General features: G+C 40.1%; 1 protein-coding gene across 2 annotated transcripts; it reads right to left on the bottom strand.

The window, feature by feature from the left end:
* Positions 1-648: 648 nt before the first annotated feature.
* Positions 649-14319, bottom strand: LOC129778655 (rab3 GTPase-activating protein non-catalytic subunit). 2 transcript variants are annotated; one of them, XR_008743473.1, is made up of 6 exons: positions 14105-14319; positions 13209-13989; positions 10354-13141; positions 1803-2000; positions 768-1549; positions 649-711 (listed from the first exon to the last, which is right to left on the bottom strand). XR_008743473.1 is itself a non-coding variant. In XM_055785697.1 (5 exons), the coding sequence occupies exons 1-5, from the start codon at positions 14178-14180 to the stop codon at positions 1310-1312; spliced, it is 4083 nt and encodes a 1360-aa protein (XP_055641672.1). In that variant the 5' UTR covers positions 14181-14319; the 3' UTR covers positions 690-1309. The 2 variants fall into 2 exon arrangements, 1 of the variants encoding a protein (XP_055641672.1); XM_055785697.1 differs by having other exon boundaries at positions 690-1549.
* Between the last annotated feature and the right edge of the window lie 5537 nt (positions 14320-19856).

Genomic DNA, 19856 nt, shown 5'->3' with positions numbered 1-19856 from the left:
GAATTTACAGCATGGAAGATCGTGACGGAAGATTGCGAGGCGAAGTCGCTACATTATGAGGATCTGCCGTGCGGAAGCGTGTAGAGGCCGTAATTGCAGCAAGTGGAAACTCGATCTTGGATTAACATCTTGGATTAACATAACTATTTCATTTTGACATTGTTCAATGGTGCAAACATTCTCCAGACTTGGTTCCATCGGACTGCTATTTGTTTCTTAATTTTCAAAGAATGGTAATTGCACTGAAACCTGTTTGGCAATGCATTGTAACTATGAATTTATCGGTTTGTCTTCCAGCGCAGCGGCAAACTCCGGCTCTTGGGGTGTGTGAGTTTGACTAGACACGATTTTTTTGTTTTGATGAAATTGATGATTGATTCACCGTGAAAAGCTTGTTTTATAAGAGTATGAGAAAAGAAATACATCAAATGAAAGAATCAAATCTAAGAAGTCGGTCTGTTATTGATTATAATTAAAAATAGGCGGATTCCAGATGCTACGAACATTGGCGGAATTAGAAAATCGGGTTTTGTCATCTTCTCTGGATTTTTCTGAAACTCTTAATAAGCGTTAGAATTCCGAAAGCAAATGCAATCTCTGAATATAATTCAACCATAGATAACTCCACCTCTCGTATCGGAACAATATTTAAATTGATATAGCATGACAAAGATCATCCATTCTGTTCCCTCTTATCGTTGTCGAAACTACCTTTAAAGGAATTTTCTTTACTTCTACTTCAATCGTAATGAAAAGGGATTACTTACTACAAAGTAGTTCAGTTGAACAAGATATATTACATTTCAATTCTGCAAGATGATTTCACCGACATATGATGCTTCTGCACCGTTGCGTGTTGTCGGACACAAGAAGATGAATATGCAGTGCCATATATTCGGATCAATTATAGCTTCTTTCCCTTTCCCTGTCGATGCTCCACTCGAATTTATTGAATCTCGAACTAGGACGAACTCGAACAGGCAAAGAGGAGAGTTGAATGTGTCTTCAATCAACTTCGAAGTGTGAAAATCTTTGCTAAAGACTAGATATCGTAGGGCCTTCGATAGATGGTAACCGGAATACAAGTGGGGCGTTTTTAAATTTAAAATGTGGAATACAAATACATTGTGTAATAAAAATTAACACAAGGATTAAAATATAAATTCTTCCTATCTATACCACAGTTAACGTTTGACTTTACCGATCGGGTAAAACATAATTTTCCTTGTGAATTATTTTTTTTAATGTTTTGTTTTATCATACTGTCAAACCGATTGATATTTATCACTTTACACAATATTTCACTGAATTACGACGCGTTTTCCTGAAGATGTCGACAAGCATCATACATCGTGCCCGCCACTCGCAGGTCCTTGGGTAAATTTTTACTAGTTGGAGGCGCATCACCGAGGGTCGTAGCTTTCTTCAGGTAAACAAAGGTTTTCTCCACAAACTTTGTCAACTTATCGACGGAAATTTCACCGGCCGCATTGGCCGCTTCGTTGCCCTCGGCCAGACGCAGCTTGGGACCGAAGTTTTCGTTATCGATCTGTGAAGGGACACAGAAAAAAAAACAAGCAAAATGGCATAGCATGGAACGTTAACATGAATTGTACGAAGTTGAAAAACGAATCAAAGGACAGGACGACGACTTACAAAAGGGAGTGTGCAATGCGTTCAATGATACACATGCCATTACAATGAATGAAGGCGACGTTCGTGGTTGTGGGTGTATGGATGACACAACATGCAATCGGGATGTCCGATTACTTGTTAACGTAATATACTTTGCCGACACTTACTAGATTGTCCAGATAGTTGGTCAGTAGAGGCCCTACCGTTGCCACTTGGGACCAAATGCGACTGCTTGTCTTGGTGTGAAGATTCAATCTGCGACCGGCGATGGCTAGCAGTAAGCTCCCGAAGGCCAGATCTGGGATGGTGTTTTCCAACAGCTCCTCGGCGTACGTGTCCCATCCGTGGGCATACAGCTCAACGACCTGGAGATAAATGGAAACAAAATAACTTACATGGTGACGACAAAGATATGAACTTGATTTGTCTTTGCGACGAGACAAAAAGATCTCTGGCGTAACTTCACGATAATTAGTTTATGTTGTGATACGTTGGATAACTTGTAAAATAGGATAAGTTTTTTGTGACAATTACGCAACAGGAAACCATAACCTCAACAAATTTGGGCATTGTAGAAGTTCAAACTCCTCGAAGGGATGCACTCCGTTTTATGACTGTAGAACTACTCTATATTTGGAGATCTGAGATATATGAGAGTTATCATATATCAGCAATTCTATGCCAAATTTATATAGTGGTTAACTTCTTTCTTTCTTTCTTTGTTTTTAAGAGGCTTTAAACTTTGCAGTTCATTCGCCTCTAAGCTAGTGGTTCACTACAATAGATCAAACTAATGGTCGCAGTGGTACAATGCTTCTACAGAAGAAGATATAGTGGCTCTCAGATTTTCGTTAAAATTGGTAGTTTTGTTCTTTATCGCCAGGAGCAGAAAGGAATAGCAAAAGTGATGTCATTCTAACCATCGAGTGCGATTGGTTTATACATTTTCGATACCATGGGATTATCTTTCTTTCACTGGACTCGAAACTAATGCCGGAGTATGGCTGCTGATGACGATAGGGTTGCTCCATGTAGCGAGTACTGGATGGATCTCTTCCGAAGCCGGCATTGGTTTGTTTCAAAAGTCACGAGTGTAATGCTGTGCTGCATGCATGAAAGTGCAGGACGAAATTATTAAAATGAGAGAAGTCACTTAGGCAAGGAGCTTATTTCTTGACTAAGGAACCTGTCTTGTTTCTTTTTAACGTCCTATTCTCACAATCCTACACCTGTATTTTTCATCATTTGTTACAACGTACCACCACCTAGTCTTGAGCTGCAAGCAAAGAATGTATCTGACAACTCCATGACTTCCTGCTTAAATCTGAAACTTTCTCACGTGTATTCATTAACTCCCAGTGGATTACGCCAGGACAATTCCAAAGTACGCCTGACATGAAGGTAATTTGTTGACGTAGGACTACGTCTTTCATTTCTGTACCGGGATGTAAGTTCAAAGTTTCGGAAAGGGGCCCCACATACCACGTGTACAATTTTAGGGGGGGTAGGGGTTATGAACAAGTCGACGCTTGTACACGGTGAGGGGGGAGGGGGTTTAGATAATGTCCACGTGGAATATTCAAATACATTTCTCAGTAAATCTGCTCTGTATTTATAAGATTATTTAAACTATATGCCCACCCTGTACATTCTGTATTCATCAACAAAAAGACTGAGTTGCCTGAGAGTGCTACCTGGTCAAACATCCATATTTTTTCATAAGACTTAACTTTTTCCCTGAAATGTATATTCTGAAAGAAACGCACATGAACTGGGATCGGTCAATTTATTTTAATCGGTAATAGATAGTCAGGATAAAAACTTCCAAAGATACAAAAAAATGTGGAATTTTAGTAGTATTGAAAATGAAGACTTAAGTGCGTGTTTCAATTCAGCTTCCGCTCTTAAAACGGCTTCGTTTTCGTTTTTCCACATCTCTCAAGGTTTTGAAACGAACAAAAAATTATTCCATAGGTGCACGGACCGTATCTCTTGAGATCTGTTTCTTGGGTTGTCTGAAAAGTCCATACTGCTACAAATGACAATCAAATCGAAACACTTCTCAATAATAATCCTCGGTACACGACAAATTAATTAGTAGATTCGTTGTATAAAACCACCATTTATTTTGAAAACGTGTTCATTCCGACTGAAAATCAGCTATTCTTTCACTCTCCCCTAAACTAGTAAACGAAGCTCAATGCCGCCAGCGCGGATATGTCGATATGTCAATGTGTTGTTTTTAAAAACATTCAACTGGTCCGTGGAATAAGATTTTCATACGAACTTTATTTTGTTTTTGTTTACATGAAAAGTGGTGACGCGAATGCTAGATAGTGACTGCAAATCAACAGACTGCGTCGGGCGAATGTTTTAGTACAAAGCGTAAGCAATGACTGCTGATGAGAAGCAACACACAACGCGGCATTCTATTTCCACCTTATCTCTCACACTCAAGCTGATTTAGATAAAATGGCTCAAGTAGTTCGAATGAAATCGAAACAGTGTTGAACTTCCCTCTCACCAAGTTTCATGGTCCCATCGATACTTGTTCTGTTTCCTAGCAACGATAAAGTTCGGTCTGTACGCGAAGCATGTGGCAACTGTCACGTTATTTAAATGCGGGAAATCGGTAAAACAGATCTACGAGCTGCTCAAACCGTTTCCTATCGATGAACGATTCGTGTTCCGTACACTACAGCAGTACAAAGAAACAGCTGTTGTGGGCGATAGGCCTATAAAGGGAAGTCCGAGGTCGGTAGGCTGTACAATGTTATCTACGTTTTCATGAACGCGTTCAACGCAATCCTCTTCGGAAACAAAAGTGTCTATCAGTCGGAATTGATTGGTGCGTACATCGACGTGTGAGGCATTTATTGACGGCCAGATTGAAGTGAATATGTTTGGAACGATGCAAAAAAATCCTGGAATGTTAAAAAAACGAGACTGACAACAAACCTGCCATACTTCATCTCCCCAAATTACGTGCCTGTGGATGTTCTTATTGAAATTACCAATCGTTAAAGAATTCTATCGAGAAGCTGCAGCGATTGACGATTGGCCTTAGTGTTTTCGACTCTGCGTGAAAAAGCGAATAAATTTGCCAAAAATGTTAATTCTGGATACTCCTCCAATAAAAGTTTCTATCTTATTTTGTTCTCGAGTTATGAGTTTCCCAGGTATAGAATTGATTTTTTTCTAATCTAAAATAAAAAGTAAGTTAAAAAAGTACCAGTTAAATACGTATATTTAACATTTCATTATGAAAAGCAGTAAGAAAAAAATCATTGAGGCCCGCGGCTATAACAAAAACTCTAATGCGGCTCGCACCGTGTCTATACCTGGCCACCACTGCTCTAAGGAGTTAAAATTCCTGTATGAACTTTAACTCACTGTTTAGCACCTTGCCCAGTTTTTCGACGAAAAAACAAAAAAGTTCTGAGAGTATGGAATTCTTATATTACTTGAAGGATGCTGATATATTGTGGAACAAAACGGTACATCTATAATTGAATAGTTGTATATCTATAGAAATTATGCTTTCGGTTTTTTCCTTAGAATCGGCACGAATTTTTCCGGACAATTATTTTAACATGATTTAGAATTAAGTTTTATAGGTGAACAAAATCATCGATCATCGATGATACTGCAGGTGAAATTCCCGCTAAAATTGATCATTATAATATAAAATCATTATTAGACATAATTATCCTTCAAGATTTTTCACCACTCGAACGATTCGAGTTTCGCTTTTCTTTGATAAATGCCTATAATTGCTTTCAAACAAATTGCATGATTTCATTGTCTGATTTTTTGAAAACACAAACAGCCTACATTAAATAGAAATATTCTAGAGTAAATTTATAAGTGATATTTTGATATGGAGATAACGTAAATGAAATTAGGAAGAAAACAATGAGCTTCCCGGACAATGTTGAAAAAATCATTTTCTATTCCATGTTATCAGTAAAAACATGGAATAGAAAATAGAAACAAACTCGAAATTAAATTTAAGCGAAATAATAATTTTTCTTGATTTTTTTTTCCAAAAGCTGTAGAAATGTCCACGTGGACAACAGGGGGAGGGGTATAAGGAATATTCACGGTTGTCCACGGAGGGGGAGGGCGGTTTCCGAAATCATACTTTTTCTGTCCACGTGGTATGTGGACAGCCCCAAACGATAGAGTGACACTTGGAGTGCACGGTTTTGAACGTTAATAACCCTTTGGCGGTTGAACGAAGTGGTATGAAAATCACTTCATTCGAATGATTAAATATCCAAGATTTATATGAATGTTACTTATTGATTTTGTTTCAATGACTGAAAAACTGCTTCGAAACATACTATCGTAATCACTATAAATATAGCAATCACTTGAAATAAGATTTCAGTTGCGATTGGACTGCGGTTGAGGCATGGTGTCGACGGCAACCTCTATCAGTTTCTATTTTGCTTTCGCATGGAACAGTTATGAAAAATTGTTTGTTTGTGATTGCGCTCGAGCGATGGAATATTCACACACATTAGCGCATTCGAGTAGGTGTTCTGTGATGCAATCCATAAGCATCAGTTCCTTTTCTGCTTTCGCATGGAATGACAAAGAATAAACTCGTATATTATTCTCACGAAAACAAAATCAATCATGTATAAAATATCTTCAGTTGCTTTTACAAAAACCACTCAAACCCATTAATTCTTTTTAGGACCACCAACACGGTCCAAAGAGTTGGATTTTATATTCATAACAATTCCATACTTATACTCATTCACCCACAAACTAACAAGAAAAACTCAGCAGTCTTTCAAAATATTCATTGAGAATTGATTCAGATGCAATTTCAAATAAATGATTACTGAGCCAGCGGTAGTCCTACGTCTACCCTGCGGTTATATCACAGATATAACCCACTTCTAGATTTTTGAAATAGATTACGATAACATACCTATTCATATCCAGTGAAATCCTCTGTTTGGAACAGAGGTCGAAAATTTCGACTCATCGCTAACTTCGTTCCAGGATAACTTGAGACAGCTCAACCCGCCTTTGTAATATTCTCGCGTCTGCTTTAAATGGGTGATAGTCCATCCTGCTAGATGTGCAACCAAGGGAATGAAACGTTTTAGATATAGTGGAAGCTGAACACAAATATCTACTGGCCAAAGATCTCATTGACTGGCTTAAATTATCCGTAACATCATCGCGCACCTGTTCGAATTTTTTTTCATAACACTGGGCGGCCTGAACGTGGCAAATCCATGTAACTTCTATCTCTTCGGAACTTCCTCCATATTTTCATATCAATAACAAGCCCATAACGATTGCGGATCATGGGAACGGTTTTGCTCTCCGTATGGCCCGAGTCAAAGTGATATCAAATAATCAGTTTTAATTCATTTCTGGTCAAACTAGGCCGTTGATTTGTGCTCGATTGTTCGAACTGAGCTCGGAAAGTTCTTTTCTCAAGTCGCTCTACGGGTACTTGAGTGGTGGATGGTACTGATGGTGGAAACTTTCTTAACGAATCTTTAAAAAATCTGATATTGGAAGTATGGCCTACTGATCTGAGAATATTATGCTTTTGCGAGGGACAACAAACATGGTCCACTATGACTGAACAATTTGAAATCATGTACGCAGTCGACGTGGAAACGTGGCTACTCTCTAGTCCAGGCATACTCAAACTGCGGCCACGGTGCTCTTCAGGTTGGCCTGACTGGCCCGCTACTATTTTACATGTGTAACAATTACGAAAACTTAAGAAATCATCTAGGAAACATGAGATGATTACAGATGAGATACAATATTTAAAAAAGAAATGCAAATGCAACATTTATTGTACTGACAATGTGGATAGAGAAAATATTGCAATCTAAGCTCCGTCGTATTCTATTAATTGAGTATAACCAAGCCATTCGCAATTTCGAATTACAGTATTCACAATTCATCAGTTATTAGTTTGGCTGAAAAGTTTATAAGGTAAAACAGTAAAACTATTTATTTTGCAAAATTAAATTTTATTATTCAACATAATTGCCTTCGAAGGCAATACAGCGATTATAGCGATCTTGCAACTTTTCGATACCATTTTTATAGTACTCTTTCGGTTTTTCCTCAAAATAGGCCTCAGTTTCGGTAATCACTTCATCATTGGTCTAAACTTTCTTGCCAGCGAGCATTCTCTTCATGTATGCGAACAGAAAACAGTCGCTGGGGTTTGATTTGGAGAATACGGTGGATGCGGAAGCAATTCGAGGCCCAATTCATGCAATTTTGACATCTTTTTCATTGATTCGGATTTTTCCATTTTTTTTTTTCACAATAACAAAAGTTGCTTCACTCTCAATGCTGTAACTCACGAACCAATCGACCGACTACTATCAAATTTTGCCACGTATCCATTGAAAGATGGTGCTTTGTGATAGTCAAGTAGATTTTTGCAAGAGGCGCCATCTAGACGTCAACCTTATGAACTTTTCAACCGAACTATTAGCTAGCGACCAGACGACTGCGCGGCTTTCAAAATGATCTTTTCAAGTCTGAGTGTTTACTTTAGTTTTCCATTTTATTGTTTTTCAAGGCTCCAGGCAAATGAACTGATGATTTTCATAGCCTCTATAATTCAAAACATCATCATTATACAAGTCGTCTTCCATCAGCTATCAGACAGCAGTTTATCTTAATGCTGATGTCACAAACACATTCCGCTCGATTCTAAGGAAAAATGGAAGATAGATATCGCACAGTACGATGCATTTTGTTCGGTGGGGGGCACCGCGAAGATTTGCATGCCGTCTGGTCAAGAGTACTTCTGTATTTTTACATTACATCATATTCGAATCTGTACTGGGGTGTAAGTTAAAAATCTCAAAACAGAAGCGTTACGTCGGAAGTGCAACGTTTTGAGCGTTAATACCTTTTTGACGGTTGGACAAAGTATGATTGGCATTCATACTTCATTTGAAAGATAAAAGGGGAATGAATAATGCTGCCTACTTGTCGACTAAAAACTTGTTTTACATTCTAAGAATTATTTTATACTTAATCTGAAGGAATCTTATGTGTTTTTGGATTGTTTTTGAATTATAGAGGCTTTAAGCTTTCTTAGTTCATTCGCTTCTAGCCTTGAAAAAGACCAATTTGAAAAACTAAACTAAACAACTAAGCTTTGAGCAATACTATTTAGGAAGTCTTTTTGCCGTCCGTTCGCTAACTGGATACCTTATAAATCGTGAATGACTTTTTTGTGATTCTTTTTAAATCGATCATTCAATTTTCGTGATTTCAATTGTTGTTTCCGGGTTAAAAGTGACGTAAGGTTTTCTTTAGAGAGTTTTACTCTCCGGTGAAGAACTGAAGATGAAAATATGTTTCGATGCTATTGCTTTTGCCACCACCACACAATAGATTTGGTTCGGATTTCTGTCGCCGTTCTGCGTTTTCAGAGATGTTTGCGTTGGAGATGTTATTTTGCTAAGAGATACAGAAAAACTACTAGGATATTCAAGAAGTTCAGTATTTCAGATTCAGTATTCTAGACAGTGAGCAGTACATGTATATGCTTTGTATCGATTTCACAATTTACTCAAATTGCATTTACTCAGTGAAAGCATTCATTCATCGGCCTTTGTCATTGCTATCAAATACCAGGGTCGTTCATAAAACAAATTTCAGTGCCTCAGAAATCGCGAAAAAATAAAGTTAGGACGAAAAACAATGTGATTTTCGTAATCTACGTTTAATATTCTATTTGCTACATACTCGCCGTAACGTTCGAGGCATTTTTCATAGCGTGACACGAGTTTTTCTATTCCGAACGCGAAGTGCGTAGCGTCCAACTTTTTGAAGTACGATGTAACTGCGTCACGAATTTCTTCAGTGTTATTGAATCGTTGATCGCCGAACGCCTGTTTCATCACCGGGAATAAGTGATAGTTGCCAGGGGCGAGTTCTGGGGAGTAAGGAGGATGCTCGAACACAGTCCATTTGTTTTTTTCTGCAATTGCTCTTGAGTTACGCGAGCAGAATGGGGCCGCGCATTATCGTGGATGAGGAACACTCCTTTCGTCAATAAACCTGGCCTTTTATACTTCATCGCGGTTCTTAATCGGTTCAAAACTTCATAATAGTACGGTGTTGAAACAGGCGTTCGGCGGTCAACGATTCGATAACACTGAAGAAATTCGTGACGTAAATTATTGAAATAATTGCACTGGTGGGGTTGAAATGGACAGTCACATGCATAATCATATTCAATGCATGACGGGAAGGGAAGGGAAGAATATTCAACTCTTTTTTATATTGCTTTCTCTTTTTGTTCTATTTCAGTTACTGGACACACAAACACAGAGAGAGCGAAATTATTCTTCTTGCGAGCGATAAACATCTACGCTTCGTATATTATTAACATGTCCATATTCCTCCCACTACATGTCCATTATACCTGCATCGATAAAAATGTTCTACTTTTCGGCTTGTTTTAATTTCAGTAAAAAATATGGAAAAACACATTTTTATAAAACATTTGGTCTATTATTTCGAAAACCCCAGTATATTGAACTGTAAGAAACTGCTTTTAAGTTTTGGAAAACATGAGTTTCCAAAGATACAATTGAAGTTCTACTCAACATGTCCGTCTTACCCCTAGTTTCCCTACTATATTCTGAAACACGTTTTGAAACAAATTCAAAACTATATCGAAACATTTCCTAAACTTACCTGGTGCTTCCTCAACTCAGACGTTTTGATCTCCCACATATCGGCCAGCTTCTCGATCCTCTCCATCCACAGGAGATGATCGTTATAGAACACATTTTCCATATCTTCCCGTATCAAATCCATCGTGTGGGTGATAGTGTTGCAAAGAAACTCAAATCGCGCCCTCTTCAACAGAGGATCCGCCCCCGGTAGGCTGTAATCGAGCTGCCGATTTATTTCCGCAAAAAACGATTGATTCGCCATCCCGTCGAAGAACTGCTGGATCGGTTTTTTGTACTTCACGTTGAACGAGGTCAAGATGAGCAGTACCATGCACAGCTCACGGAGCAGCTTCAGCAGTGTCATGTTGGCAGACTTTTGCTGGATGGCGAGTTGCGTCAGAGGAATGGGTCCTTCCGGGAGCAGTTCTTCGAACCGAAGCTCCAGTTTATCGTGATCGATCGCTCCGGAGAAATGGTAGAAGAACTCGAGGCAGTTTTCGAGGAATTGGGGCACCAGTGCGTCTGATATTCCAATGTCCTGCAGACAGAGGTTCTCTTTCGGCAGGCGACCAACTTTGTTGACCAGGTTCTTGGTGGCTTGCAGTGGGATTTTGAGGTGGGCGTTCCAAATCATACAGCAGAGGCCATGTTTCATCGAGTACTGCAGGCGGGGGATTGCCTTAAGGCAGGCAAGGCCAGCAGCGAGGCAGTTGATGTCGGACATGTTTTTGCTCCAATTTCCAATGTATTCCCATGCGAGGTGACACAGAATGGTTCCACTTTCCAAGCTGAATGGGAAATGTCTTCGAAGGATGATAAGGTTGTACAATACAGGGTCAGGTTCGGTTTCGCTACTTCCACCGTATTCACTCGTCTGAAGCAATTCTTGCTTGATCATCTCCAATCGTTTTCGCTCTTTCCTCGCACTGTTTTCTGGTTCCTGTCTACCGGCTTGCTCGTTCTCCAACGCCTCATCGGGAACCTCGATTACTAGTTTTTCCGGATCGATTCCGCTAGCAGCGATCCATTTGGCCACCATCTCGGCGACAATTCCCTGACCGCCCTTGAAAATCTCCATCAGACTCACGTCGGGTTTCTGATAGTTCAGGCACGGATATATTGCGTGAGCGCATTTGATGCTCTTTGAAAGAACCGTTCCGAGCACCGCCACATCGTCCAGCTTCCCAATCAACAATGTCCACTGGCAGGCTTCTTGGGAAACCTCTTCAAACTGATAGTCTTCCTCGTAACCACTGTCATCGTACTTTTGCGCTTCATTTCGACACATGATGGCCACCAGCAGCCCCCGGAAGGCGCAGGGTGATTCCAGCAGATATTCACGCACATTCTGCCACCACAAGCAGATGGATTTGTTGTCGAAGCGCACCTTGTCCTGCGCTAGCTGGCACAACTTGCGAAGCACTTTGCTGAAGCTGTTCAAATCTTCGATCAGCTCGGGAATATCGCGGTAAACAGCGGGGATCCGCAGCCAGTATGCGAGAAATAGTTTCAACAAATCTTCGGGCGCAATGCCGGAGTTGGTGGCGGCAGTTACGAAACCCGCCAGCTGAGTGTCCTTGTTTTGGTAGATTGATTCATAGATGATTTTCCCCAAGGAGGGATAGACGTTAGCCAAATCGTGTTTAAGCAAAATGTGATCTTCCTTGGATACGTTGAAATACGAAAGGTACTCCAGGAAAATGTTGTGTTTAGCCGTGGATTCCTCGAACGTTACTCGGGTCGTGGAAGTTTCATCGGTGGCGCTATTCATTGTCAACAGCTCGATGAGTTTACCGATCGATGCCAGTTCGATTTCGGACAGTTTCACGTTCTCGTCTGAATCTTCAATCTTTGAGATTGGCTCGCTGGTCTCGTCTGTAGCCATTTCACTTGTGGTTACCTCACTTATCTTCATTTCACCGAACAAAAACAAATAGAACGTAGTTATTTTCCTGTAATTCTTGCACAATTGTTTGATATGAACTTTCTTTTCGTCTTCTTCCACTTCCTCCTGCAGTTCCTCGTTCTCATCGAACTTTCCGAACACTTCGACAGCACACCGAAACAGATTTACTTTAATTTTCTTGTGCTTCACCAGCATATTCAAACACTGCAGAACAATTTCGTCGGTTTCGATGCTTCTACACATTTCCAACATCTCTTCCAGCTCTTCAGATTCACTGCCATCTCCCGCCTTCAAACACGTTTTCAACCTTTTCAACAAGTGCAGATCCTTCGCTGGCTTGGACTGCGAATCACTTAACGCGCAATGGAACGGAACACTAACTTCTTTCAACGAGCAATCACTCGGATCGAAGAAAATGCAACCATTCTCGCCGTATTTCACTCTGCCGATCCCCGGAGAAACACCCATAACACTGTGATTGTTGTAAAGCAGCTGTCCGCTTCTAGCCGCCGTGAAAGCTCCCACTTTGGGTCCATTTTGGAGCGACCAAACCTCCAGTATGGATCTCCTCGGGGCAAATATTACCAGAAACATTGCTCTCCGCCGTTCGTGTTTTTCGCCAGTAGAATCTTTGGATTTCTTCTCGGTCACTTGCGTGAAGCCACACTGCGCATCCCGGTAGCCTTTCCACATTCGCAAAGCGATTCCCTTTACGCAATCCACTAGAACTACTCGACCTAGGTTATCCGCTACGGCAGCGAGTCTGTAATCGGGTGCCAGCCACACAGAGTACGAACTCCGTTGGGCATCACACAGACCGTATCTACAAACTAGCGGTTCCGAGGGCTGTAACTGTGGCTCCTGTGGGGCTTGTGGTGCTGATGTACCTCCGAACCATGTACTGAAAAATGAACCAAGTGAAAATTGATGTCAAAATAAGTGAAAAGTCAGTATATTAAGATACTTACGGCAATGCGGATTTGATTTTGCTGGCTACAGCTCGTGCCACGTCCGCTAGCACAGGCTGCGTAAAACCCTCAGTGGCATAATGGAAACCAACATAGGGTTTTGTTCCGACTGCAACGATCAACGTGTTTTGTGGCGGAGCCTGACGATATCTGGCAAAGAATCCACCCTCAAGACTTGCCGTTAGCAAATGGTCAAACGTGCTGGTTTTCTGCAGCCCCAACACCACACTATCTTCGATGGTCATACTCTTGTCATAACTCCACTTTCGACACGCAATTCCCTCCTGCATTTCATTCACCCGAGGGCTCCCCAAGCCATAGCGACTGATCTGCTGTTTGAAACTTCTCAACATAGGAAACAACTGCAAACCTTGAATTATCACGACACACGACGCGTAATACACATGGACTTCCTCGTGGACATGTTTCCCACTCTGGGCTTTGATCGATTGCACCGCTTCCTGATGAAAAAGCTGCGAATGAATTAAAGTGCCTTGTTCACCGTAAAACAACACTTGACCACTGTCCAGTCCCACCAGGATATAGCTGAAATCCACAATCGTTTGGGAGTTTCCCTGACCCACGATCGGAACACAGAGCACACTTGTGATTAAACAGTTCGCATCATCAATCGCCCCCTTCCAGGCGATTTTGTACACATTTAGCTGACGCTGGCGGTCCCACTTGGAAGTCAGAATCACCAGGATCGAACCGTGACCGAAAGCGAGAATGTCTCCCGCCGGGGATAGTGAATAGCAAACGGCGTTCAGCCAGTTCTCCTCTGTGGGTGCAAATCAAAGAAATGACGTATAAATTAATCAGATATATTCGCAGCATTTTGCGTTTACGAAACTAATTACACCGAGAAAAGTAAAGGGAATCATATCAAAACAAACCTGAGCTCAGACCAAATTGCTCCTGAACTTCGACCAAATCGTCCACATTAGACAACAGTTTAAATTCACACGACATACTGACAACAAACAACCACACTCGCCAACACAGAATCACAACTTTACAACAGAAATCGTGAATAATTTAATGTTTTCTTTACAATTGATACTGGTAACGATCGATGTTTCGCTCAATTATTTTTACGTACAATAAACAACAAAACAAAGCGACAGAGGAAAGATGTCAACATCATCATAGCAAGGCGCCTACAAGTATATCCTAGGGTGAGACCGTTTCGTCACTATGTTGGTTAGGAGAGTGGTATACGAAAACCAGCCGGGTGCTATGATTGAGGCTAGGATCGTTAGCAAAATCTCAAGCAGAACTGTCAGTGGGATACCCAATTCTATTAAAATCAAAGGGAAAATGTCAATGGGATATTCGATACGGGAAGTATTTCCTGAAGCGTGAAAGAGACAGACTGATCACGAGAGAGCTTGGGCACAAACGTATTGTGTTTTGTTTACAAAGAAATACAGTAGACTTCCAAGATGGCTGAAGAGTGGTTTTGGCATGTTGGCCCACCTTAGGATATACTTCGAGGCGCCTTGCATCATAGCTGGTTCATTTTGGCCAAGCAATGAATCGGATGAAGAATTGGACGCAGGCGTGACAGGGGCGCCGTGTGAAGTATATGCACAAGGGGGTCATTTTTCATTCTGGTTTCATATACACCAATTGTTACTCTATCGCGCTATTGCTGCAGCCGTGGACTCCTGAAGATAGGTTAGTTACATAAAAATGTTCTACGCAAGCAGTATATATTAACTAGTTCGAATACGGAGTTTATTAGATTTATACCAAATACCCAGCAAACATTCAATCGTATAACCAGCATTATATATCGCAATTTTCGGGTGGTATATGATGCGCCTAACTAACATATACATCATACAAAAGTGTATAACTTTTACACATGCTAGGTTGCATATAAATTCGTATCAAATTTCAATCATATAAATCAAAAGATATATATATATATATATATATATATATATATATATATATATATATATATATATATATATATAAATTTCTGCATTACTCGAGAAGTAATCAAGAAAATGAAATCAAATTTGGTATGTGGAACCAAATTTGATTTCGGCATAACTCGAAAGCTAATCAAGAACAATTTGGGATGTGAGGGTTTTTGGGTATAAGAAATGTTTCTATAATGGTATGACACCCTCCCTCCTCTGGAATGGAGAGGGGGTCCCATAAAAATATTACACATATTTCAACCAAAAATATTCCAGTCAAACATGACAATCGAAATTTTTTCGGAAAACTCAGAAGGAAGAAGGGAAAATTCGGAAAATAAAATTCCCATATGTTCTACAATTACATAGTGACAAGTGCTGTTACTCCATTTGATGTTTGCGCATGCGAAATTGATCTTTGTTCGAAACTGGAAATGGATTTGAATGTGATGAAACGCACTCCTATATCTTCTTCTATCTATACAAAAAAAAAGATGTGTTGCCAGATATGTTGATAAAAGCCGAATTCGAGGAAGGAATTGTCCGATTTAGGGCTGTCTTTATTCTATCATATTTTCTGTATAAAACATTTATTCCATGTAACGGAGAAACATGTTATTTGAAAGTGGTTGAAAAATCTTGAACGAGAATTGTGTCTGAAAATAATCTGCTATTATAATGAAGATTTTCGTTAGAAATACTAGGAATTTCATAGTAAAAGTAAATTCAACGGAGACGAATAGAAGATCAATCAATGAACAGCTCTGCGCTTGGACCCATGAACTTACTCATAGTAAGCACGTGAATGTTCGAAGGTATTGATAACACAAAACAAATTTTTGGCGGGACGAAGTTTGCCGGGTCAGCTAGTCATAGTATAAATCGTTCAACAGTGAATCATGTTAGATCGTAATTGAGGCTTTACTACATCATATTAGGAATTTGAGATATCAAGATCCGCGATGTCGTATGGACAGTGTTGACGTCTGGTGGTGATATGGTATTTTGGGAAGGCAAATCATCAGTACGCCCGCAAGAAACTTTAAATTGGTAAAATTTGAATGAAAATTTTTACTTCATGCTACAGAAAGTTACATTTAATGCGGCATTTAGCTAATTGACAGATCTGTAATGCGACACATTTAATTTGTCATTTTTACTTCTAATTGGACATTTTTGTAAACATCGAGTTTGGGGCCCAAATTATGGCCCCACATTGATAGTCACCACCAGACGTCGACGCTGTACCTCTGTCATCGCCAGAGTCTAATTACAGGTCAAAATCATCTCCAATGCGACACTGAGTGGTACCTCGGCATGTCGCATTAAATGTAAATTACTGTATATGAAAAATATTTTTTTTCGCCGCACTTGAAATATTATTTGAACATGAACAAACCGAATCAAAACATTCTGAACATTCTTTTAATTGACTTTCTCTTGAGTGAATAACTCAGATTGGAGATTTTTTGTTGTGTTTGAAACTTTATACTTATGACAGACATACAGCTGTACTAGCGTTGTACTTCGAAAATTGTATGTCTGTCACCATGTACAGCGCTAGAACCATGCAAGCAACTCGGTACAATCGCTGTACCTGTACCGACCTATTTTACCGCTGTACATGGCTACAGTTGTACTGTTCGCAGCGCCATAGACGGTCAGTGGTGGATAGCATGAACAAACCGAATCAAAACACTTGGTAAATATTCCTTTGATTGACTTTCTCTTGAATTGATAACTCAGATTGAAAACTTGTTGTGTTGTGTTTGATGGTTCAGACGCTAAATAAAAAACTTTTTCATTAAAACATGTGGTGAAAATTGGTCGAATTTTTGATTGTCAGTTTGACATGCGGTGCAATGTACAACCAAAGTATGTCTGTCATGCTACGATGGTACCTGTACAACACTGTACACGTACAACGCTAGTACAGCTGTATGTCTGTCCCTGGTATTAGACGCAAAAAACCTTTTTCATTGAAATATATGGTAAAAATTGGTCAAATTTCTGAATGTCAGTTTGACAGAGCATGGCTAAATTCGAGAATACACATCGTTAGGCCATGCCAATAAAAACAAAATTCAGCTTTACTTTACCTGAATTGAACAGTCGAGAAGTAGGATTAAGTTTTTACTACGTTTGGTATGAATAAAAATTACAACTAAGTATTTACTTCTCGAAAATGGAAGTTTACTTGATTTCGCGTGAATAAAACAACATTTATCAGGTATTTACTTCGCAATTATCAAGTGGGCTCATGAGCATAAAGGGTGTGTCACATCAAATTGCATCACGGAAAAAACGCTGTAGAAATTTAATTTTTAGGAATTATATCTTCAGCTTTCGCTTATAATCAGATAAGAGTGTATAGATCACGTTGGCCATGCTTCACTGTCAATTTTTCGTAAATTTGGAAAAATGTCGTCGAACGAAAAAGAGCGTCGTGAATTAATCCTGCGTTGAATTTGTCAAGTTCATTCGTCCAGCGGACCAAGCAGCGGAAGGGCCTGCGTACATACAAGGTTCAGAAGGCTCCTAACCGCGACGAAAGGCAAAACATGGTGGGGAAGACGTGAGCCCGGAAGCTGTACACCGAAATGCTGACGAAGCCGCATTGCCTGGTAATGGACGACGAAACCTACGTCAAAGCGGACTTTCGTCAGCTGCCGGGCCTGTTGTTCTTCTCCGCAGAGGACAAATTCAGCGTTCCGGAGGAGATTCGCAAGCAGAAACTATCCAAGTATGCCAAAAAGTACATGGTGTGGCAAGCGATCTGCTCTTGCGGAAAGCGGAGCGCCCCCTTCGTGATGACCGGCACGGTAAACGGGCAGGTTTACCTTAAGGAGTGCCTACAGAAGCGCTTACTACCACTATTGAAGCAGCACGAGGGCCCGACCATCTTCTGGCCGGATCTCGCTTCGTGCCACTATTCAAAGGACGTGTTGGAGTGGTACGAAGCCAACGGGGTCACCTTCGTGCCAAAGGAAATGAACCCGCCCATCGCGCCGGAGCTTCGCCCAATAGAGAAATATTGGGCGATTATGAAGCAGGCCCTCCGGAAGAACCCAAAAGTTGTCAAATCGGAGGCGGACTTCAAGAGAAAATGGATTTCTGTTAAAAAAAAACTACAACCTGACGTTGTACAGAACCTTATGGACGGGGTAAAGAGGAAGGTGCGAGCATACGGGCTTGGGCTCGAAGTATGAATAAAAAGAAAATGCCAAAAGTTGTTTAATAGTTTTTATTTTACTGTCTAAAATTTTCAAAAGGATCGGTCTACTGGGCGAATTTCTACAGCGTTTTTTCCGTGATGCAATTTGATGTGACACACCCTTTACTTTACATTTGAAAACACTTTTAAGTGCGATTCCCATACAACATCCACGTCATGGTCACGCTCCGTCACGTTGCGTCAATTATTCTCCCATGCAATTCGTATGAAAACATTCACATACACCGGCAACGGCAACTTTGACTTATATGGATATCACATTCGATTTATGTTTAATGTGTGATTCACATAGAACGTTACGGAAAAGAACGTCCACGTTCTGTCACCGTCTTGACCAATTCACACATGCAGTCTATGTTTGCAGCAGCACCGTCACGTCAAACGTCAAATGAATGATTTATTTAATTTTATTCATGGTGTCGCCACCTACAACAGTTTTAAATTGCAATGCCATCTTTCGAATCAACATGCCTAGAACCAGTATTAAATTTAGAATGATTCAATGAAAATCATTGAATCATATTATTACGACAATTTTAAGCAGCTGTGCAGATTTAGACGTGAAATGATATGAAAAATCGTCATGAAATGGACAGTAACCTTTCTCTACATAACTATGGAGGAACCAAATGTGGAGTGTTGTAGAATATTCAAAAAACAAATGTTTCCTGCGTTATGTTGGCGATCCCGGATTCCCTCCTTATTACTTAAATTTTACCTTAGATCAGACTGGTATTCGTTTTTTTCACAGCGGTCTTCCTCCAGTACAATCTTGACTATCTGATCAACGGTTTTTCCAATTCCGCTTTTACTGCTGCTGATCGATTTCTTGGCAGATACTTCGACTGTAAATTTATTGCAAATTAGTATTTTTAGTAACAACGAAAAACTTAACTTACCATTGTTTACCAGGATATATTCTTCAAGGACCTCGATGTTTTTGTCATCAAAATCATCGTAATTGCACTCTCTGTCCAACAAAACGAACAAATCACAAAACGGGCAAGCAAATAGCGAATTCGTGTCTGTTCAATTTCAACCCCAGTTCCAACCTAACTGCTGTCAAAACGTTTTTTATTCACTTAGGTTGAAAGTTTCGCACTAGGTTCAACCCGAAAGCTGTTAGCGGCCCATACATCTAAAATATTATTGCACAACATAGATGGTTGTGAAATAATATTGAGGGTGTGTTTCAGATATTGAAATGTTGTACAATATATTGTATGATATCAAATAATTTAGATATTTATTGTGCAACGCTTACAATATTGCATGATCTATGTGTGACGTTGTGCAATATGGTGCCAGTTAATGTCAAAGTTCATTTACATCGTCTCGGGTGTAAAGTGAGTGTTATCCTAAAAGAAATCACAGACTGTTTTTCGAGGACGCGTGTGTCGCGATGGCCATCAGAAAGGCCGACGGAAATTTTATTCTCAAGTTTATTGAGACTAATCGTTCACTTCCGGCATTGTGGGA

This window comes from Toxorhynchites rutilus, chromosome 3 (assembly GCF_029784135.1).
Source record: "Toxorhynchites rutilus septentrionalis strain SRP chromosome 3, ASM2978413v1, whole genome shotgun sequence".
NCBI classification, from domain to species: Eukaryota; Metazoa; Arthropoda; class Insecta; order Diptera; family Culicidae; genus Toxorhynchites; species Toxorhynchites rutilus.
This window is presented reverse-complemented; position numbering and strand designations above follow the sequence as displayed.